The sequence below is a fragment of the Barbus barbus genome, assembly GCF_936440315.1.
Source record: "Barbus barbus genome assembly, chromosome: 47".
In the NCBI taxonomy this organism is placed as follows: Eukaryota; Metazoa; Chordata; class Actinopteri; order Cypriniformes; family Cyprinidae; genus Barbus; species Barbus barbus.
The window spans coordinates 23,329,957-23,352,391 of NC_136725.1; the positions used below are offsets into that span (position 1 = coordinate 23,329,957).

General features: G+C 35.5%; 3 protein-coding genes across 4 annotated transcripts; 1 reads left to right on the forward strand and 2 right to left on the reverse strand.

The window, feature by feature from the left end:
- Positions 1-1,419: 1,419 nt before the first annotated feature.
- Positions 1,420-7,077, reverse strand: LOC306865607 (BTB/POZ domain-containing protein KCTD9-like). 2 transcript variants are annotated; one of them, XM_079410314.1, is made up of 12 exons: positions 6,901-7,077; positions 6,678-6,799; positions 6,538-6,581; positions 6,355-6,454; positions 5,485-5,540; positions 5,264-5,392; positions 3,874-3,941; positions 3,684-3,779; positions 3,457-3,606; positions 2,588-2,693; positions 2,372-2,505; positions 1,420-2,292 (listed from the first exon to the last, which is right to left on the reverse strand). In XM_079410314.1, exons 1-12 carry the CDS (start codon positions 6,946-6,948, stop codon positions 2,176-2,178), a joined length of 1,170 nt encoding a protein of 389 aa, XP_079266440.1. In that variant the 5' UTR covers positions 6,949-7,077; the 3' UTR covers positions 1,420-2,175. The 2 variants fall into 2 exon arrangements, with proteins under 2 accessions (XP_079266440.1, XP_079266441.1); XM_079410315.1 differs by having other exon boundaries at positions 1,657-2,332.
- Positions 7,078-7,817: 740 nt separating this feature from the next.
- On the reverse strand, positions 7,818-14,529 carry LOC306866060 (beta-centractin). Its single transcript, XM_079411035.1, has 11 exons — positions 14,335-14,529; positions 13,422-13,486; positions 12,904-12,979; positions 12,475-12,600; positions 11,774-11,898; positions 11,474-11,690; positions 11,271-11,363; positions 10,421-10,595; positions 10,277-10,338; positions 10,161-10,201; positions 7,818-9,441 (listed from the first exon to the last, which is right to left on the reverse strand). Exons 1-11 carry the CDS (start codon positions 14,380-14,382, stop codon positions 9,339-9,341), a joined length of 1,131 nt encoding a protein of 376 aa, XP_079267161.1. The 5' UTR covers positions 14,383-14,529; the 3' UTR covers positions 7,818-9,338.
- A 376-nt stretch (positions 14,530-14,905) lies between these two features.
- On the forward strand, positions 14,906-20,414 carry LOC306865389 (E3 ubiquitin-protein ligase MARCHF5-like). Its single transcript, XM_079409959.1, has 7 exons — positions 14,906-15,030; positions 15,551-15,650; positions 15,732-15,934; positions 16,794-16,924; positions 17,001-17,184; positions 18,933-19,099; positions 19,173-20,414. Exons 2-7 carry the CDS (start codon positions 15,622-15,624, stop codon positions 19,332-19,334), a joined length of 876 nt encoding a protein of 291 aa, XP_079266085.1. The 5' UTR covers positions 14,906-15,030; positions 15,551-15,621; the 3' UTR covers positions 19,335-20,414.
- The last annotated feature ends 2,021 nt before the right edge of the window (positions 20,415-22,435 follow it).

Genomic DNA, 22,435 nt, shown 5'->3' on the forward strand with positions numbered 1-22,435 from the left:
GTGTAAAAATATTATTTACACATGTACAACACTGACAGATCTCATACATACACACACACACACACACACACACACACACACACACACACACACACACACACTATACTGTATACTATCCCTATAGGGATAGTAATATAGTATAGTGTCATCCGGTCCTTACTCACTCACTCATTCAGTCATTATATGGTAAATATTTTCTTTAAAAAGTTTAAGAGGAAAAACTGCTCCTTTAAATGGTGTTGTTAGGCACTATCAGAAGCATTTATATAACAAAATATTAAAGTATATGATTTATGAACACTAATAATCACAATTCCTCCGCCAAGTAATCTAGTGCATTAGTCGACATTCAACCTAACATGGCGCATTGATATGGAATTTGGCGTGATTTGGCTCATCCATCCGGAACTAATTGTAAAATTTTAATATAACATGAGATCTGTCAGTGTTGTACATGTGTAAATAATATAATATTTTATAATATAGGCTACCTAATTGCTGGGCAGATGTTTACTCCCACAGGGAGTTCAGGAAGCAGCAGATTTGCGCCTGTGGATGGTTTTTCCACACACTCAGGTCCAATCAATCACTGTGGCAGATCCTGGCGAACAGATTTCACGGCCTGCTTCAGTACTGATCTGCTGTGATGAGCTACTGACCGCCATGGATGAGCTGAGGCTGTAGATGGCAACACGTCTCATCTACACGCTTTGTGGGTGTTAAACTCTGCAGGACACCGGCCCTCCAGGACCGAGTTTGGACACCCCTGTTTTAGAGACACTGCTGCCCCTGCTGGCAGTTTGATGTTTACACTGTATTTGTACAAGCATCATGATAATTTCACGTTTTTATGGCTAATAAATAACATTCACTAAGCACGTAAACTTATATATAGTATTCATCATTTCACGTTGTCATCACTTATTGAAATAATTCCATATGGTTTATGATACTTTACTCAAATGATGAAACACGTCAAACAAGACGATTAACAATAAAGATTTTGTGACATTATCTTCACAAGCACATTTTCAAAAAATAAAATAAAAATAAATCTCATTACTGTAATGCATTTGAACTTTTTTCTTTTTTAATGAAATTCTTTCATCCTCGATAATGATTAGCATTAGTTTTTAACTATTTGATACTTTGATTTTTATTAAGTCATGACAACAAATAACGTGATATATAAATATTTGAAGTAATAACCAGTTTAAATCTAGTAGTATTGATATAGTATTAGAAAATATTTAGAACTTGCTTTTTAATTATATTTTCTGTTTTAACTTTAATATTAGAGTTTTAGTCATTTTATTAGTTTTTTTAAAAATATGTCTGTATAGTTCTTATTCTTGTTTCTTAATATACACATAATATAAATTATGTCTTGGCAACTGTCTGAAATTATTTAATTTTTTTAGTGTAATGAGACAGAGTGAAGAGTAATCAAACTGAAATATCTGTGCTAAATTGTCATAAAAATCAATCAAACAATCTATACAAAACTATCCAGCATCTGCTAATCTAATCAAATCAATTATAATACTAACATCAAAATGATCATTTTTTTCTCTTGCAATAAATAAACTGTTTGCTCGGAAACAGTGCATTGCAATTGTGTGAATTGTAGAAAATTAAAAAGCCAAAAAGTCCTTTCAGTCTCCAGTGTTTGACTTTAATGGATCTTTACAGGGCTGGTGACATTAAACTAGCAGGTTTCAGAAGATGTTTTCCTCTCTGCATGCAGCACAGTCCAGAAAAGCCACGTAACAGTGAAACAAGCAAAACAGTGTAAAAACGGCACGTATGACAAGGTATAAAATTGGACATTCGCAGAACAGCCACATTCCTAAATCAGAATCAGATGCAAAAACACAAATATCAGACGTTGAGTTCACAGACCAGCAGTGACGCATGAAGAAGCTTGGCACAAATATACAATATAATGCAGAAAATCACAAATCACGTTAGAAAAAATATATCTTGCATTGAGAAATCTAGCAAACACCATCCATAATAATGCAATGCAACACAAGAAGTGATCTGAGGCAACAGTAGACAGCAGCTGAACAGATAATATCAACAGGCATAAGGTCACATGACCGTCATTAAGTTTGCAGGTAGGTCTTTAATTAAAGCTGCTCTGTGAAGAGGCTGTAGTCTTACAGAAGGAGGCTATCTAACACTCTGTGACATGTGCAGCGGCGTCAGCATCTCCTCAAAAATAGCCCCCTTCACGTTAGAGCCACGCAGGTTTGCCTCCTGAAGGTCACAGCCGGACAGATCACAGTTCTGTTTGACCAAAAAAAAAAAAACAGAAAGAGATGACAAACTACAGAACAATTTTGAAACTAAACTGATGTGCCCTCACCTCCAGATCGGTTCCTGCCAGAGTGGCCCCCCGCAAGTTACAGTTCTTGAGTTTGGCGTTCTTCAGCGTGGCCACGCGGAGGTTTATACCTGTCATCTGACTGCCCTCCATATCCACCCCCTTTAGATTGGCTCCTGTCAGGAAATGACAGGCATTACTTTCTGGGAATATGAGATCCAAGGGAAGCCGTTCAGAAGTCAAGTGTGGTCATTTTACCCTCTAGATTTGCTTTGAGTCCTGCGGGATCTTCAAAATTACAGCCTTTGAGAGACGCTCCTTCTGCATTGGTGCAAAGCATTTTCACGCCCTGTAAATTGGCACCCTGGGAAACACATGCAAAAAGACCAAATCAGTGTCACAGACAGACATATAAATACAGGATAAATGCTACAACAAAAGGAGGCATAGGATGCGAGTGGGTGAGTTAGAAAAAACATAAAAAATATAAATAAAAATGAATACACAAATAATATTTTGCATTGATGAAAGGTTTGATTTATTTTAATATATTAGAATATTTTTGCAATACAATGATTTTTTTAAATCAGCATAATTTAAGGCATGACAACATATTACAGTTCAAAAGTTTGGGGTCAGTAATTTTTTAAAAGAAATTAATACTTTAATTCGGCATGGGTGGATTACTTTGATTAAACATGACAGTAAAGACATTTATAGTGTAAATGAATCACAGTTTTCACAAAAATATTAAGCTGCAGAACTGTTTTCAACACTGATAATAATAATAATAATAAAATAAATTATTCTTGAGCAACAAATCAGCATATTAAAATTAAGCTTTGCCATTTTAGGATTTTTTTTATTTATTTTTAAAATATATTCAACTATATATTTTTTAAACAAATAAATTCCAAACATTTTAACAGAAGTGTAAATATAAAAAAAAATCAAATTTTAAATAACATAACTTTTATTTCAGATTAAAGTAATGAGACTTTGCTATCTGTAAATAAAATAAGATGAAATAAAAAAACTTCATTGTCCAAAAAAATAGGTGTAATTTTTTTCTTGTGATTTTGGGGTAAAATATGATATGGACCCATCCCTGACAGGTACATCCTTACATCTAGATTGGCATTGGAGAGGTCTGCTCTCTCTAGGTTGGTACCACAGAGGTTGGCGTGTGTGAGGTTACAGCGGCTGAGGTTGGCCATCTTGAAGTTGATGTAACGCAGGTCAAGACGAGAGAGATCCGCCCCACTGAAATTCAAACCCTAGGAGAAACAGTTTACATTGACAATGCACAATAAAATAAAAAATAAACCACTACAAATATTCAGTTACTTCCTACCTGACATCTAAGTTCTGATTTAGTCGGAGTGGCAAGCAGAAAACGCACAAACTCTTTGCGGGAGATGGGCGAGTGATCGTCGGGAGGCTGGGAATTCTAAAGCAGGACAAAACAGCCATCACTGTTATTTACTTCCACATTGCGTACGTCACGTTTTCACATTATTGCAAACTTTTTAGCTTTTTTTTACCTTAATAACACCTTCAAGCTGCTCAGCGAGACGTTCAATTCCAAAGAAACGAGCTTCTTCAAGCACGCCTGCATAAAATAATACTCCATAGATACTCATTTCATATGCAAAGAGCTTAGCCAATCAAAACACAGCTCATTTACATATTAGAATGTCAGTAAACAAAAATACTGTAACGGTACAGTACCAAAAGCAGTATATACAGTGCCCTCCATCAGTATTGGAACAGTAAAGACAATTGCTCTGTTGGCTGTGGAGTAAAGACATTTATAAATAAGATTAAAAGATGAATATGAGACAAAACTACAGAATATCACATTTTATTATTGGGTGATTCAACACAGATGTTTTAGCAGCTAAGAAGTTCTGCACTTTTAGAGTTTCATCCCTCTATCTGATGTGATCATAAGGGCAAAGAAATGGAAAGTCTTAGATTGCCCAAGTCAATCTCCAGATTTAAATCTGATTGAACATGAATTTCAGCAGCTGAAGAGGAGAGTAAAGGCAGAAACTCCCCAAAACAAGCAACAATTGGAATTGGCTGCATTAAAGGCTGGGAAAAGTATTTCAAAGGATGAGAGCAAGAGTCTGGTGATGTCTATGGGTCACAGACTCACTGCTGTGATTGTGTGCAAGGGATCTGCAACTAAATAATAGCTTTTAATCTTTTATAAAGTAAAGTAAAGTCGTGACGTATTGTCAAGTATGGTGACCCATACTCGAAATTGGTGCTCTGCGTTTAACCCATCCAAGTGCACACACACAGCAGTGAGTAGTGAACAAATGCGCACACACACACACACACACACACACACACACACCGTGAACACACACCCGGAGCAGTGGGCAGCCCGGGGAGCAGTTGGGGGTTCGGTGCCTTGCTCAAGGGCACCTCAGTCGTGGTATTGAGGGTGGAGAGAGTGCTGGACATTCACTCCCCCCACCTACAATCCCTGCCGGCCGGGGACTCGAACCCGCAACCTTTCGATTACGAGTCCGACTCTCTAACCATTAGGCCACGACTTCCCCTTATATCTGCCTTATGTTCAACTGTCCCAATACTTATGCTCACATCAATGAGTGGGATGAACTCTAAAAGTGCTGTTCTTTATATTTGGTAAAACATGTATGTGTTGAAACGGCTAATAATAAAATGTGGCATTCTGTAGTTTTGTCTCATATTCATCTTTTAATCATATTTGTAAATGTCTTGACTCCACAGCCAACAGAGCAATTTTGTCTTTACTGCCCAATACTTATGGAGGGCACTGTATATATCATAAAGAGGGAGGAAAATGCTCAAGGAAAACTAAATTATTATGGTTTTCGGTAACAGCCATTAGGAAGCACATAAAATGCTACAAAATGGTACATGTCTCTACTGTCTTACCCAGCAGATTGATGCCATCATTGATAATGAGCTGTCCATGTCTCAGGTAATTTAATATGGGCTCAAAGTAATCTGGACTCCGATCAATGAGATACGCCCCTTGCTCGTCCTGTTTGTTTCCCCAAACATCTGCCGGGAAATGACAGAAGAAACAGTGCAATATGAATAGAAGCACATGCACAAATTATATTTTGAACATTAGACACTGGTTCAGTCCTCACCCTTGTCTCTGAACATGTGAGCCAACATGCTCTCCGGTTCTTTGACCAAAGTGCTCCTAACAACCACAGAAAAGTTTAAGTCTTAGATAGATAGATAGATAGATAGATAGATAGATAGATAGATAGATAGATAGATAGATAGATAGATAGATAGATAGATAGATAGATAGATAGATAGATAGATAGATAGATAGATAGGTAAATAAATAAATTCCCTTTACTGTAATGCTGAAACTTTTTAGACAAAGGGCCAATTGAGTAAATGTTGCATTAACTATACTAAATAAAAATGTATTATTATACATTTCAATGCAAACAATAAAAAAAAAAATAGAAATGAAGATATGCTTCAATTATGTGTTTTTTCCCATTTTTTCCCCCTGCTCTTGTGATATGGCACGGTGGTTTGGTTTGGGCATCTCCGCTGTAATGCATTTAGAGATTTTTTTTATTTTTATTATTAATTCCCATTATTTTCATCTATGATTACCATTAAATATGATCAACATCGTAATAAAGTAAAAGATGTTTGTAATACAATTATTTTTTTATTTATACCAGCATAATTAAAAGGCATGACAACAAATATTATCAAATAAAAATACAATTTATATTCATTTATATATTACTTATATTTATCAATTTTACTATTATTGATATTAAAATTGATGCAATTAAATAAGCCAATTTAAATAATGTATTTTATTTCACAATACAGTAATGAGAACTAAATCTTTGTGCTTACTTGTCATGAAAATATTGGGGGAAAAATGATAAATAAATAAGTAAAGATGGTTGATTATGATGGTTGTGAGAGTTTAGATTATGGATCACAGTTGTTGAGATTAGTATGATCTGTTTTGATATCACCTTGTGGTTGTGAACCGTCGGCCTCCCACATTGAGGGTGATCCAATCGGTGTGTGCCCAGGAATTAAACTCATGTGGACTCTCTAGGTTATTTGGTGGATCTGTAGGACATTATTCAATTAGGCAACTGAAGACAGATCTAAGAAAAGCACACGCCAAATCCAAGTTATAATGTCAAACTCACCAACAAAAGAATCTCCTTCCGATATATACAAGACATCATCATCTCTGTGCCAGAGAAACACCAAGTCATTTATGTTTATGATAATATACACATGTAAATAAACCTGTTTTATGCATAAGATAGCAAGTTATTGTTCTTACCTGATGAGGGCTATATCATCAATAAGACCTCCTTTCCCATTGTATATGTTGGCAGCTTTTATCCCAAATTTTGTGCTTGCAACTGACAGTAGATCAGCTAGAGTTCCATAAACTGCCACCACCTGATGTAAAAGTCATGAAAGGAGCAACAACGTGTTATTTATTCAGCAAACATGCCTTTAATTATATATACTAGACAGGCAATAGATAACAAAACACTCACCTTGCCGTTGTATGTGGTTCCATTTATGAACAGCGTGACTCTTCTCATGTCCGAGCTTGTAATGTGACTCCTCAGTGTTTATTTTTATTGTTTTTAAACTCCACGTTACTGTAATTCATCAAAGCATTTCCGACTGTTGCAGAAGATTATTTACTTCCGTCATTACTGCGGCCAATCAGAGACTTGTAGGGCAGTTCCACAGAAATACAACGCAGTGATCAAAGGTGGGCGGGGTTAAAGGACCGAACGTCTTTTCTGATTGGCCAGGTACGATGGGACTAAATAATTTAGTTTTTCTGTACTGTGGATTTACATTTCAATGGATACTGACATTTCTCTCGTGTCGTCATTTAATACAAAATTATTGTCAAGACCGCTTATGAAGTAACACATGGATGACCAGGTCACGTGGTGCTTGTTACCTTTCTCAGCGCTGGTCGTAATGGCCGAATCACAGTCGTTTGCAATTACTTGATGTATTTTTTTTATAATCGTTTTACTATTTGTACGTCAGGTACTAACTGATGGGATTGATTTAACAGATTATATTTTGTGTGTGTTGAACTGTCTCCAATAACACACAAAAAAAACCTTTGAATAAATTTGAATGGAGCTCAATGGAGAATTCGGCTTTCTGAGCAATCTTTATAAAATAGTAGATTTTTGTGACTTCTACGATATTTCACAATCAATAACAGCGATTGACTCTAATATGTAATTATATAATTTTAATATAGTAGATTTAGGGACCTCTAGACCAATATGAGTTCCTGGTGTATTAAAGCCACACCGACTAAATGTGACAAAACTTCAGCAGTCTTGAAAACCAGTGTTAACAACATCAGCAACAATGCATAAGCAGACAAACACTTAAAAACACTGCTGTTTGTGTTTACACAATGCACAGAAGCTTATTTCAGACAGCATTAATTTATTTATCATACTGAATTTACAAAATTAAAAGAAAAAGCAACAATTGAAGAAACAGGTTTGTACAATTCAGTCCTTTTTGTCGTTTATTTTTTGTTTTTTAACAGTTTGAATAGCAATCCACTGTACACAAGGCTTATGATGATATTTCTATATCTTTAAAAAGAAAAACAACCAAGATGCTCGGACTATCCAATGACGAGACTGGAGTAAGGCGATTCAAAGGTTGGATAAACTGGACTTAAACGCAACCCTGCTACCCCATCATCCCATTAGAGAGCAGCTCTCCTTCAACAAACACTACAGAAATACTAGTGCCAGAAGAGCTTCTAAATCCATTCGGCCACCCTCTGCCTTTGATATCCACATCAATGAGATTTACAATGAAATAACACACAATCTCAGTCGTTCTGTTGAGTTCATGCACTAATCTGGAATTCGGGGAGAGTCTGAATTTATATCGAAATCGTGCCACAATGATGAGACGTCTCATGGCAACGTAAAACTCACTGGACGACTTCATTAAAGCTTCAGTAAACAGCTCTGGTTCTCGAGTTAACAATATGAAGATTATGGGAAATGTTCAGAGGAAAAACTTAACTCGAAAGGGCTAATGTTCGCATCAAGTCAATTTCTGTGCGGTAACAATTATGCTTCACAACTTAAAGCTGACAAACATAATTCTAAGAGCAACATTTCAACAAAAAGAGAGTAAACAACTTGAAAATGTTCCTTAAAGCCGCCTCTTTTCATAAACCGATGATTCCAGGTTAAAATGTGCTGTATACTAATAACAACACTTGTCGACATTTCAAGCAGCGATAAATCTAGCTACCTACCATGTACTTTGTATTTCAGTATACATTATTTAGTTCCCTTGAGCTATAGAGTGGTTTCAACCTCGAGGCGGTCAAGGGGAGGGACACAGACAGGAAACAGAGTAGTGTCCATTAAAGTGAATTGTTGTAGTGGTGAGCGATGCCTTTTTCTGTTGTATACGCTCGTCATTGACGCGTCAAACAAATAAGAATAAAAATACTACGCTGGCAACTGCGACATTTTAAGAAAATTATCGATCTCTTCGGTTCTGGAATGAAATTCTTACAACAGAGTAAAACCTTCATGTTTCATTAGAATAGATATGACAATATCATACAGGGCAGGGTAAATAGTGTAATAAATATCTAAGCGCTGAATTGAAGCATTGGCTTTAAATGAAACAATAGTTAACAGTATTGACTGATGCCCTGAAAAGCCTTTTTTTCAGTGTTTTATGGGTGCAGAACGGACAAGGGATGCCCGGTTGCATCCTGCCCCAGTGCCACTCGTCGGGTGTCCCGAACGAGAGCCGGGCAGGGGGCACGGAAGGCATGCCTTAGCTGCGGATGGGAGCCCCGGCAGGTTCGCTGTCGGGACGGGTGGGGAGGGAGGGAACGAGGGAGGCCAAGCGAGAGAGGAGAGGGATGTGAAACCGCAGAGATGAGGGAGGCCAGTGGCCTTAAACCCCATTAAAATGTTTTCCGGTGGATGGCACGGGCGCGATCTTCCTCGTATTCCTTCTTGGAGACCCACATCTTCTTAAAGGTGTCGAGTGAAGCCAGGATAGATCCCCTAAACAAAAAAAAAAGGAAAAGGCATATGAAAAACACAGTAAAATACACCAAAATATTTTTAAAAACACATACACTAACATTCAAAAGTTTAGGGTCTGTTAAAATTTTTTTTTTTTTAATAAGTCTGTCGTGCTCACCAAGGCTGGATTTGTTTGATGAAAATTTGTAAAACAAAGTAATACTGTGAAATATTTAAAATGTAAAACAACTTCATTTTAATATATTTATATATTATATAAAATGTAATTTACTGCTATAATGTTTTATCTTTTTTTTTTTTTTTTTATACTTTAATTTTAATTTATTGCATTTCAGTTCATTTAAATTTTAGTTCATTTTTTGCCATTTTGATATTTGCTTATCTTTTTTATTGATTTGTGTTTATTTTAAAAATTAATTTACGTGTAATTTATTTTTATTTCAGTTGGCTTTTTTTTTTTTTTTTTTATTCAATTAACAAAAATGTTTTAACAGTTTTAGTTAACAATAATAGCCCTGAAAGGTGACTTTTTTCAGGATTCTTTTTGAAGAATATGATCTTTAAAAGAAAAGCATTTATTTTTAAATATAAATCTTTTGTAACCTTATAAATGTATTTACTGTCACTTTTGATCAATTTAATGCATCCGTGCTGGATAAAGGTATTAATATCTTTAAATAAAAAAAGGTAGTGTAAATGTTTTGTGTAAAATAGGCCCATATATCCATTGCTCTTACCCGATCCATGTTGAATAAAGTCTCTCCTGTGGTGCTGATATCTGAAACAAGAAAATATATATATTTAAAACCATTTCTCAAACTAAGCTAACATTTCTTAGCTGTGGCAGAGTCACCTTAATTTTAACGTCTTTGGGCGCAAGTTTCTTCACTTCGCTTAACAACCGGTCTCCAAAACCTGCGAGGAACAAAGATAGAGTTTCAGTTCTGTCACTGGATGGAGAACTGAAAGATGCTTTCGATTGATCTCTTCACTCTACCTTTGAGGAGCGTTGAGCCGCCAGACAGCACTATGTTAGAGAAGAGCGTGCGTCGCAGATCCATGTCTGACTTCTGAATGGCGAAAGCCAGCACCTCATGAATACCCTCGCTCTCATCTCCAATCAGATCAGGCCTGAAGAGAAGCTCTGGAGCCCTGAACCTTGCTGGGCCGATCTGCAGGAGATAAACCGCTGTGAGTAACACATCAAGTCAATGTGAAATTAAAATGGACTCTTATTTACTTTCTTAATACACAGTTCTGGTTTTGCCATGAGTTATCAGTGCACTGTAAAGAAAAATGTGTGACCCTGGACCACAAAACCAGTCATAAGTAGCACGGGTATATTTATAGTAATAGCCAACAATACATTGTCAAAATTATTGATTTTTATTTTATGCCAAAAATAATTAGGATATGAAGTAAAGATCATGTTCCATGAAGATATTTAGTAAATTTCTTACCATAAATATCAAAATATTAATTTTTGATTAGTATTTTGCATTGCTAAGGACATTATTTGGACAACTTTAAAGGCAATTTTCTCATTTTGATTTTTTTGCACACTTAGATTCCAGATTTTCAAATAGTTGTATCTCAGTCAAATATTGTCCTATCCTAACAAACCATACATTAATGGAAAGCTTATTTATTCAAATCTCAATTTAAAAAAATGAACCCTTATGACTGGTTTTGTGGTCCATATGCTACATTATGGAATGCCATTTCATGTTGACTTCAGGAAGAACCTGAACTGAGTGTCCACTGAGTGTCAACAAAACCAGGATACGGTGTGCAATTTTTTGGCCATATTATCATACAGTAACATATACGAGCAATCTCATTCTTACATCTAGAGTGCTTCCGTCGGGGAGTGTGTATTGTGCTTTTTCAGTTTCTAGAGTTTCATCCTTCTGGGGGTTGAGGGAAAGATAGCAGGCTCTCTGGAAAACAAAGCAGCATTTTTTTCATCGTTTCCTATCTAGATTATAATTTCTATCAAGAAGGAGCTGCAAAGAACATGTTGTATAAATCCAGATGTGGAGTCTCGTACCTCCTTGATGGTGCGCACGACCTCAAACTCTGCAGAAGTGTGGAAATCATAGCCTTCCTTGCGCAGGAGGAGGCGGAGGTATCGGGAGACATCACGTCCGGCGATGTCCACGCGCATGATGGAATGTGGAATGGCAAATCCCTCGTATATGGGGACAGCGTGTGTCACACCATCACCAGCGTCCAGGACCACACCAGTGGTTCGGCCTGTGGCGTATCTGTCAGACAGCAAACATGTTTGCATGAGAGGGAATAGGAAGTGTGATATCAGAAAGAATGAAATTCAAAGCGATGAACTCACAAACTGAGCACCGCCTGCATGGAGATGAACAGCGCCGGCACGTTGAAGGTCTCGAAGAAAACCTCAGCTGCCCGTTCACGGTTTTTACTGGGGTTCAGCGGTGCTTCGGTCAACAGTACAGGATGCTGTGAGATGCATAAAAAAATATGAATGTCTGAAAAATACAGTGCAAGACAGTGTTGTTATTGTCAATTTAAACTATAAAGAATCGTTTATGGTAACTGAAATGAATCTGAGATAAAATTAAATATAAGGTTAGACTTTATTTTCAGGTGATGTTGCTACAGTAAAATTACACAAATAACTACTAAATAAGATTAATGAACCACATGTAGTCACAATAAGGTTTTGTTATTGTTAGGGATTGGTTTAGGGTTAGTTTCTACTGTAATTATGCATAATTTACTGCTGTTACAACGGTAAGTACATGTAACGTTACCAAACATAAATGTGAGATTGAAAAAGATAACCTAAAAAAGTAAATAAATAATAATAATAATCGTACTTTAAAATGCTGCCTTGGAAATTAACTGAAATAAATAACTTTAGGTTGAAATACTAATATTACTAAAACTGAAATCAAATAAATTTGAAGATAAATATAAAGATAAACACCTATATATAAAATAAAAATAGTATTTCAAAAATTTTTTTTAAATAATACTATATAAATACATAATATATCAAATATAAAAACGTACCTCCTCGGAGAAGGTCTGCAGCTGTTCCTTTGAGTACACGTACTGCCAGATGCGCTCCATGTCATTCCAGTCTTTCACAATACCGTGTTCCATAGGATAGCGCACAGACAGCAGCCCCCTGTGCTCCTGAATACAGAACACAAATAAATAACACAGAATGGTTTTACATTATTATAACACTTAAAAGCATGAAATCAAAACTATTTGTCCAAATTATTATAACTTTTCTTTTGTATGACATACATTATGACATACATAAAATACGATTAACCAAAAACATTAAGTTAAATTAAGTCTCACACAATAATATTTCTGGCTAAACATTTCGAAAGTTGACTGCATTGTGAGTGTCATTTCATATTGTCTTTAAATAGAAGACAAAAAAATCTTAATAGAGGCTCATTCTTCAATTAAAATAAAGAGGTTTACCTCGGCTTTGGGTCCAATGAACAGATCACCCTCAAGGGCACCAGCCATCACCCGAACATGCTTGGGCCGCCCCACACTAGAAATAAACCAGTCTAATTAATATCACATTCACAACACATTACATTACTAAAATGGGATTTTCACTAACAAATGCCAGTGTTTATAGAGACAAAATGCATAATATGATCATTTGACAAATTTAATGATGGCTAATATTAAATCAATAAACAATATTTACCTTAAAATTGTTTGGCAAGAATTTGTAATGTTTTTGAAAGAAGAGCATAATGTTTATGCTCATCAAGGCTGCTTTTTTACACCAAATACACTGTAAGAGTGGTAATATTGTTAAATATTACTGCAAATTAAAATACCCGTTTTATATTTGAATTTATTTTAAAATGTAATTTATTCCTATGATACAAAGCTGAATTTTCAGCATCATTACTCCGGTCTTCAGTGTCACATGATCCCAAAACTTTCTCCAATATAGTAATATCAATAAAATGGTTACTTACTAATTTGGGAAACAGTATTTAGGGATCTGATCTCCAGCAAAGCCAGCCTTAATAACTCCAGACCCCTGGAAGAGAAATTATAAAGCAAGTTAAAACTATATTATGGCCTACAGTTGTCCAGGAAGGTGGTTCCAAATAAACTTGAACTACAAAAGCTCAAACAGTGAATGTGTTGTAAAATGAATCTGATCCCTCCTTGTTTGTTCTTGAGTCATGAGACAGAGCTGGAGGGAGCAACCAGCTATGGACTCCAGAAGAGTCACACTGAGAGAAAACAACCTAATGTTTCATTAAATATCACTGACATTTACTAAGTTTTCATAATTTTAGCAACCTGTCAAAGTGACACATTCAGACTTTGAGATCTCCCACCTTAATTCTGATTAACAGTTGAGGCTTACTAGTTCCCCATTTATAGTTTAACTCTTTTGGCATTTATTAAAATCCATTTTCTATCTCATATTAGCTATTTCATACTAATAAACGTGGCTGTGTATATAAGGCGGGGTCACAGTCAGCCATCTTAGCAACAATAACAACTCCAGCTCAAATACATGATTTTATATGACAGATATTCTTTGACAACAATGGATCTTGCAGTATTTCATTAATATGTACAGCGTTGCATCGTTTATTGAAGTTTGAGAGATTAATTCAAAGCACCACTGAAATGAATGACAAATCGGCTTTATAGCGATGCATCATACCGAGCAGCTAATGCTTCAAGATAACGCAATTAAGACGGCTTTACATCGTGAAAACAATCAGACTGTGTGCATTATAATCTAAATAAATACAATCCTAAACACCTCTCATTTAGCATTGGCTGGCTAGCGCAGGCTTCGGCACAATGGCATTAGCTTTAGCCTCTTAGCACAGACTGGGTGTGGAGGGCTGCTGACATCATACTCACATTATCAATCACAACCGGCTGGTTGGCTATAATATCATACGACTCCATGTTCAGCCTGCGCTTGAGTGCGTCTTTCGGTCTACTCGTTCGCAAGAATCACCGTTAATGGTTTTCTGTTCATGTACATAAAAGATAACCGTCGCTGCTTGGCAGTATAACTGAGCGGTGATGCGTCAACCGAACCTCGCTGTGGAGGGAGCCAATCAAACATACCTAACCAGGAGATGAGTGACAGCTCTTTTAGCCAATAGCCATTTAGTTCGCAGGCGCACTTTGACAACCTTCTATATTTGCGATGATTGTTTAATATATTTTTTTGAAAGTGCGTAATTTTATATATATATATATATATATACTTATATGTTATGTTCAAATATAATTAGAAATATTATTGTGTTTGTCAAGGAGCTAAATAATGGAGAGAACAATATATGACAGAGTGGATCCTTTATTTTTATGTTCCAAAATCAATATAAAAATTTGCATATTTAACAATTATCCAATACACCTAATTTATTTTTTTAGTTTCATGCATTCTTGGAGATTTTAGCAAGTAAGGTACATTTATTTTGACAGACGGAAGTGGCTAATCCGGAAGTTGTTGTTCTGTCCTCCGAGAAATTGAAAGTGTCAAATCAGCCGGAGATCTAAACTAAACGCATATCAGAAACATTTACATCTACAAAACATCTTCAGGTGAGGATCTACATTTGAATTCGGTTAACAATGTTGTCTGAATGACAAGCTTGAGTGTGTTTATAGCCGTTAAAACTTACATAAACTTAAATGTTTGATCAGTGTAATGCGAGTCATTCCATGTGAAAATAATGCTGAATTAAAACAGAATTTATATTTATTAAGTGAGAAATGTCCACTGACATGACATTCATACGTGACTAGGGCCTGCTTAAGAACTAAAAAACGCAAATATAATTAGAGAAAAAGATTTATTGTGCATCTTTCATACAAAGACAGACGTTAGTAGAATAAATACAATATAATTGGTATGTTATGTATCATTCCATGCCGTATACTGTAATAATAAAACAATTTGTAGTGAATTATTCATAATTTCTGTCACATAAATGGTGCTGATCACCATATTATAAGACTATTATGCGTTTTACTCCAATTATTTATTTTACTTACAGTAGAAGTGTATCAAATATTTTTGTATTTAAGGACCGCAGTCATGTCTAATGGTCTGTGTTAGCAGGTGTTGTACATTGAGCCTGTTCTGGCTCACTCATGGTTGAGCTGGAGAGCGTGGATCGAACCTGATACAAGATGGCCAGTGTAGATGAACCTCCAGAGAAGTGAGTTTCTCCATCAGCTGTGAATCACAGCACTGGTTAGCAGAACTAATGGTCACCTGATAATCTGCTGTCCGATTACAGGCACTGCTGGGTGTGTTTTGCTACGGAGAACGAGGACCGAGCTGCAGAATGGGTCAGCCCGTGCCGGTGTAAGGGCTGCACCAAGTGGATCCATCAGTCGTGCTTACAGCGATGGCTGGACGAAAAACAGAAGGGAAACAGCGGAGGAGCCGTCAGCTGCCCGCAATGTGGTACTGAATACCGGATAGTTTTCCCCAAAATGGGTGAGTATTTGCTCTTCATCGTACTGATACCTTTTTCCTCTTTTGCTGTATGTCTTGTCATGGATTCTTACATTATTGCATACTTATAATGCACCAAATATTTTGGATAATTATCTTCTGATAAGAGCGTAGTACTCTCAGGTCTGAGACTATTAAAAATAATTTTTACTGACTGAAATAAAGTAAAAATAAATTAAAATATAAATATTAGATCAAATCTTGGCAACTAAAGGAAATAAAAAAGTGTAAGTTAAAGTGCTAAAATTATTAAAAAATTAAATTAATTTAAGCTAAATGGAAATAGTAAAAAGCACAAAAACTAATAAAACATTATTTTAAAAAAATTTAATGAAAATTTAAAATTTTGCTTTGGCAAATAAAACTGAAGTATTAAAATTATTAAAACTAAAACGGAAATAAACATAACTTAAATCACCAAAAACTAAACTAAAAAAACAACTCAAATAAAAATAACTTTAAGCAAAGTAATAATAACTAATATATATATGTACTTCTGAATAAAATATAAAGAAACCAAAAATTCATAAAAATGACAAACAAAATGACTAAAACCTCAAATAAAAATATAAAATAAAAGTTAATTCAAAATTGTATTACTATAATAGTACATAAATAATAATAAAATAAGTTTTGCACTTGTTTTGTAGCAAAATTTTACCATATAACTTTAACATTTAAAATTATCATACATATTATTTTGTTTTTTAAAAGTTAGCTCAGAAAATGTGACAAAAGTGCCCAGATTCTGCGTGGGTTTACTAATGACTAATATTGTGACATTCTGTTTGGCTGTTATTCTGTGGTTTTGTGTTAGTGTGTGGTTTTGTGTCTCGTCCAGGGCCTCTGGTGTACTTCCTCCAGCAGGTCGACAGAGCTCTGTCCAGGGCCAGTCCGTTCGCCGCAGCTGGAGTCGTGGTGGGCACCGTCTATTGGTCGGCCGTCACTTACGGTGCCGTCACGGTTATGCAGGTGTGTTAAAGACAGGAGGATGAGAGCTCTTGGCTCTTCTTGGCTCTTTTGAACACATTTTCTTCACTGTTTTCAGGTGGTGGGCCATAAGAAGGGTCTGGATGTGATGGAGCGTGCAGATCCTCTCTTCTTACTCATGGGTTTACCCACCATCCCTGTCATGCTGGTACTGGGGAAGATGATTCGCTGGGAGGATTACGTGGTGCGGCTTTGGCAACGACACTCCTCTAAGCTTCAGGCTTTCAGTGGGCTTCTACCTGGTATGTGGAAAACGGGGTTAAACTTGGCAATAGTTCATCCCAGTGTTGTTATTGGTAACTAAATCTAAAATTAAGTTTTTGTTCATTAATAAAAAAATGATTTTTAATAAAACGTAAAATAAAACTTAAATCAATTTTTTAATAAAACTTAAAATGAAAAAAAAAAAACTTAAATTATTAAAAATTGTATTATTAATTATCAAAAATTAAAAAATGTTGCTTTGCCAACTGCAATAAGTTAAAGTACTAAAATTACTTAAACTGAAATAATAAACTAAAGCTAAATATCATTTGAAAACGCACACTAATAACAAATGCATAACAAAAAATGACTACAACTTAAACTAAAATGAAAATGAAAACTGAAATACATTTTTAAAGCAAATTCATTAAGTACTGATTTTACAAAAACTGAAATAAAAATAAAGCTTAATATAATTAAAAAAATTGGATTAGATTAGATTCAACTTTATTGTCATTGCACATGTAAGGTACAGGGCAACGAAATGCCGTTAGCATCTAACCAGAAGTGCAATAAGCAGAGGTACAGGATATACAGTGCCTACAATATGTTACATATGTACAGAATATACAGATAAGGCAGTAGTACTATGGACATAATTTACAAGTTTTTTAAATACTATCAGTATGATATACAGATGGGTGATATGAACATACTAAACAGATGGATTGTGCAGTAAATGTATGTACACTATGAGCAAAAACTATGAATATAATTACAAATGGATATGAATAAGTTATACATTAAGATATATACACACTAGTGCAATGAACATTGAAAGTGCATAGAAATAACAATTTCCAGTACATAGTACTCAGGGTGTGGATGGGTTTTTTTTTGTTGTTTTTTAAACCGATTTAATGATGGGGCGGGGTGAAGAGTTTGTAGTGATGTGTGAGTTAGGGAAACAGTAGTAGGGAAACAGCTGTTCCTGAGTCTGCTTGTCCTTGATCGGAGGCTCCTGAAGCGCCTCCCAGAGGGCAGTAATTTAAACAGTCTATGGTCAGGGTGAGAGGAGTCCTTAAGAATGCCGCGAGCTCGATGTAAACAGCGTTTTCTCTGGACGTCCTCAATGGCAGGAAGTGGTGTCCCTGTGATGCGTTGTGCGGTTTTCACCACCCTCTGTAGTGCCTTGCGGTCAGCAGCTGAGCAGTTCCCATACCAGACTGTGATACAGTTGGTCAGGATGCTTTCAATCGCACACCGGTAGAAGTTCAAATAAATAAACCAAAAAATAAAATAAAATAAATAAAAGCTAATAAAAATGACAAAAGTACACAACACTATCATTAAATCACTAATGTAATAAATCAATAAATCACAAAATCTAATATTCAAATGTTTATTATACTGTAATCGTATTAAACCCAAAACGATGAAATCGAAATAAAAACGAATAAAAATGACAAACACATTTTGAAATTACTAAAAATTAAATACAAATAAATGAAGGTAAATATAATTGTTTTTTATACATTTTTTCCCCAAAAACTAATAAAAATGATAAAAGCACATTACAAAATGATTAAAACTAAAATTACAATAAATGCTGAAAAAATAAAACATTTAATGTATAATTATATGGTGGATAGCTAATTTTTTGGGTAAACTGTTCCTTTAAACCATCTTTGCATTTAGCATTCAATCATACCGTAAGCTTATGCTATTAATAATAATATTAAAAAAGCAGAATTCTTGAAGCAGAAAATCTCATTTGTGTGTGCAGGTATGGGCCGTCCTCTGGCCCGCATCCCAGCGGAGGGCAGCTACGGAGGTGACCATCTCTCTGTGTCTCGCACCCTGTGCGGCGCCCTCATCTTCCCCTCCATCGCCAACCTAGTGGGACGCCTCCTGTTCCGCAGAGTCACGTCAAACCTGCAGCGCACCGTCCTGGTGAGAGTCGAGAGCGTTGAGAGTCTACCATACATTAGGAAGTGTGAATCCTAACCCAGTTTTCCTCTTCTAGGGTGGCATTGCGTTTGTGGTGATCAAGGGAGTGCTGAAAGTATATTTCAAACAGCAGCAGTACCTCATCCAGGCCAACAGACACATCCTGAATTACCCAATGGCTGAGGGACGAGCGGACGGCACTTTGGAAGACGACAACGAAGACGGTAGCAATGAATGAAGACGATCCACTTGAGGAAATCAACAAATGCACTGTAGTATAGGATTCTCAGTATAAAGAAAGACATATTTACAGATGTTTAAAGACATAATTTCTCAGCTTCACGTGGCTCTAAATCAGCACAAACACATATTTGCTATGTGTTACCTAACTGCAAGGATGACTGAAATTCTTTCATCGGTGGGAAACGTTTGTTGGGGTGTTAAAGTGCCTGTAATAGCTAAATACACCAGTAGATGGCGCCAAATGCAAAGCTGGTACCTGCACTGATGGCTCTGATGAAGACATTGTCAGGCTGCAAATGTACCAGCAGAATCATGTAAGCAGTTTGAGAATGAGTTAATTGAGTCTGATTGAAGATAAGCACTGGCTCTTTAATGACAAATAAAGGATGATAAACCCAGATACTTTGACTTTGATGCTTTTAAGATGGAGGTTTACAGTAATTGTTTTCAACCTGGAAAGAGACATCTAGACCATTTCACTGCAAAATTAAAGAAATGAGAAGAAAAATACAAAATTACTGTATATGTTTTTTTTTTTAAATGGATATTAAATAGTTTTTTGCATTAAATCTTTGATATTGTTCATGATGATTAGGTGTGTTTTTAGCCAAAATTCAAATTCTAATGCATCTGTTTTTTTTATTTTTATTTAAAAGTTATTTAATTGTTTCTCATTATGTTAATGCAGAAGGCATTCACTGCATTTCAAATAAAAACATGCAATAAATATTTAATTAGTGAAATACAATTTAAATTGTAATGAAACTAGCATAAAGTACTGAAATACAATAGAAATTAAAATTATAATTTGTCACCATCATGAGATTTTTGTCATGAAAATAATTTAACAATGCAACCAATCTTAGTAGTTCTGTAGTAAATTTGATTATTTTGTTTACGTGCAATACTTATTTTTCACTTTTGATTTTGGTCAAATATGATCTTCTGGTCCATATTCATCCTGCTATGAAAACTGCTTTTGAAATAGCATGAAACTACTGAGTGAATCTTATAATTGTCAGTGAAAGAATATTGATCTTTTGTGTTTTAAAGAAATAAACTTACTCAGCAATGGATCCTCTGCAGTGAATGGGTGCCGTCAGAATGAGAGTCCAAACAGCTGATTAAAAACATCACAATAATCCACTCCAGTCCATCAATTAACATCTTGTAAAGTAAAAATCAGAGTTTGCAAGAAATAAAACCATCAATGCATTTTTTACTTGAAATTGTTGCTTCTGGCTACAATATATTTCCATAATGTTACTTTGTCCAGTGAAAAATTTGTCTCATCTGAATCAGGAGAGAAATATGCACAGATCGAGCACAAGTCAAAACAGTTCTAAACAAATATGTCGGTGAATTTTGTTGTGAGTGGACAACAGGAGATGGACTTTTTCCACTGGAGGAAATCTTATGATTATAGGTATATATCTTGGATGGCCTGAGTAAATTTACATTTTTGGGTGTACTATACCTTTATGAAAGGAGTAATGACGTTTATCTTAAATAGAAGTGTTAATTATGTAGTTATGGGTGGTGTGTGTTTGGCAGAGCCCTTCATTACCTGCTGTCAGCCAGCAGCATCACATCCTCTGTGCTCTCCGGCAGGCCCTTGGAAGGACGAGGCTGAGGAAAGGCACCCCATAAATGATCTGGCCCTCTTCTGATCTCTTATTTCGAGAATGAGGGAGGAAAAAAAACTATGAATAATGCAAATGTTTGCAGATGGTAAACGGCTGTCTGGGAGAAAATCGCCTCACCCAAGATGACTTCATTTGGGTTTAAAAATACACCCCTGCTCACAGCCATAGAACTGGAGCAGCGCTCAACTTAATTCACGCGGCATCTAAAACAGTCCACTTTGAAACATCTCTGGCAAATATAACCACAGCAGACAGGCTTTGTTGAAGCTGCCAAACCTACAGTAGAACGAAAATCCCACAATTCATCTGTAACCTACTGCATATAAACATCCGACGTAATACTACGCACAAACAAAAGTTTCATTACAGAAAGTTGTAAATAAATGCCTTGATTCTTAAGAGTTTTGGCCAAATATGAAATCAAAGGATTTGTATGGCTGAATCATAGATGCGTTTACATTTTATGACATCCGAGATTCATGTCACGGCCTTGAAGCAGAACCCATTTTATATGTTTTTAGTAGTCTTGATGCTCCCGATGAAAAGAAATGTAGCCTACTTTGAGTCATACTGTGAAGTAATGAGCAAAGGAACATAAGAGACAGTACATTTGTAGAATGAGATAAAATAGTGCTGCAATATCCAGCTGCTATGTAAAAAAAGAGAAAAAGATAAAAGACTATTTCTGTGGAATATAATGAGGCTGCGACTTCAGATTTACATCTTAAGTTAAAAAAAAAAAAAAAAAATTGAAAGATAGACATATATGTTACTTTACATCTACTTTAAAATTGTAGTACAGAATGTCTAGCCTATATGGAAATACATAAACACAGAACCAAAGCAGAACCAGAGAGAAAAAAAAGTGTTATCTAACCAATGGCTCATTACAACTGGGTCAAGTTTTTCTATTAAAGAGCATATCAACCTTTCAGAACAAGTTTCTGGTCAAAATTAGACACAAACTTTGAACACATGAATTATGACTTGGAAATTTACAAAAGAACAACAGTATGGAAATAAAAAGCTAACGTTAGCCAGTTAACCATTGTTCAACGAGTGGAAGCTAGCTTGTATTATCTTTTAAAATTTATATCACATTGATTTGTGTAATATCAAACAAAATAAAACAGGAAACAAAACGACAAATACTAGGAAACATTACAGAATTCATCGAATCCAGTGCTAATACTTACTGATTCTCAAACACTGGTGTTTCCTCCAAAATAACATCTCTTCCTGGAGGATGATGTGATTAAGGGCTTTTGTTTGTTAAGAGTCTAAATGGACGATTTAACCTCTGTTTACTTAACTGTGAAAATATGATTTAAAAACTGTATATTTAATATTTCATCAATAAACCCCATGAAAATGTGCTGAATAGCTAAAGTAATGCCCTTAAACATGAAAGACTCAAAATGTGCTGCATTTGCAAGTAAATCTGATTGCA

Excerpts from the sequence above, each read along its gene's own strand:
- LOC306865607 (XM_079410314.1), bottom strand. The coding sequence starts at position 6,948 with ATGAGAAGAGTCACGCTGTTCATAAATGGAACCACATACAACGGCAAG. Across the intron at positions 3,780-3,873 it reads AGCTTGAAGGTGTTATTAAG|AATTCCCAGCCTCCCGACGA; the intron begins GTAAAAAAAAGC and ends GTCCTGCTTTAG. Across the intron at positions 3,607-3,683 it reads AATCAGAACTTAGATGTCAG|GGTTTGAATTTCAGTGGGGC; the intron begins GTAGGAAGTAAC and ends TGTTTCTCCTAG.
- LOC306866060 (XM_079411035.1), bottom strand. The coding sequence starts at position 14,382 with ATGGAGTCGTATGATATTATAGCCAACCAGCCGGTTGTGATTGATAAT. Across the intron at positions 13,487-14,334 it reads AGCCGGTTGTGATTGATAAT|GGGTCTGGAGTTATTAAGGC; the intron begins GTGAGTATGATG and ends TTTCTCTTCCAG. Across the intron at positions 9,442-10,160 it reads CTTTATTCAACATGGATCGG|GGGATCTATCCTGGCTTCAC; the intron begins GTAAGAGCAATG and ends TTTTTTGTTTAG.
- LOC306865389 (XM_079409959.1), top strand. The coding sequence starts at position 15,622 with ATGGCCAGTGTAGATGAACCTCCAGAGAA. Across the intron at positions 15,935-16,793 it reads GATAGTTTTCCCCAAAATGG|GGCCTCTGGTGTACTTCCTC; the intron begins GTGAGTATTTGC and ends TGTCTCGTCCAG. Across the intron at positions 16,925-17,000 it reads GTGCCGTCACGGTTATGCAG|GTGGTGGGCCATAAGAAGGG; the intron begins GTGTGTTAAAGA and ends CACTGTTTTCAG.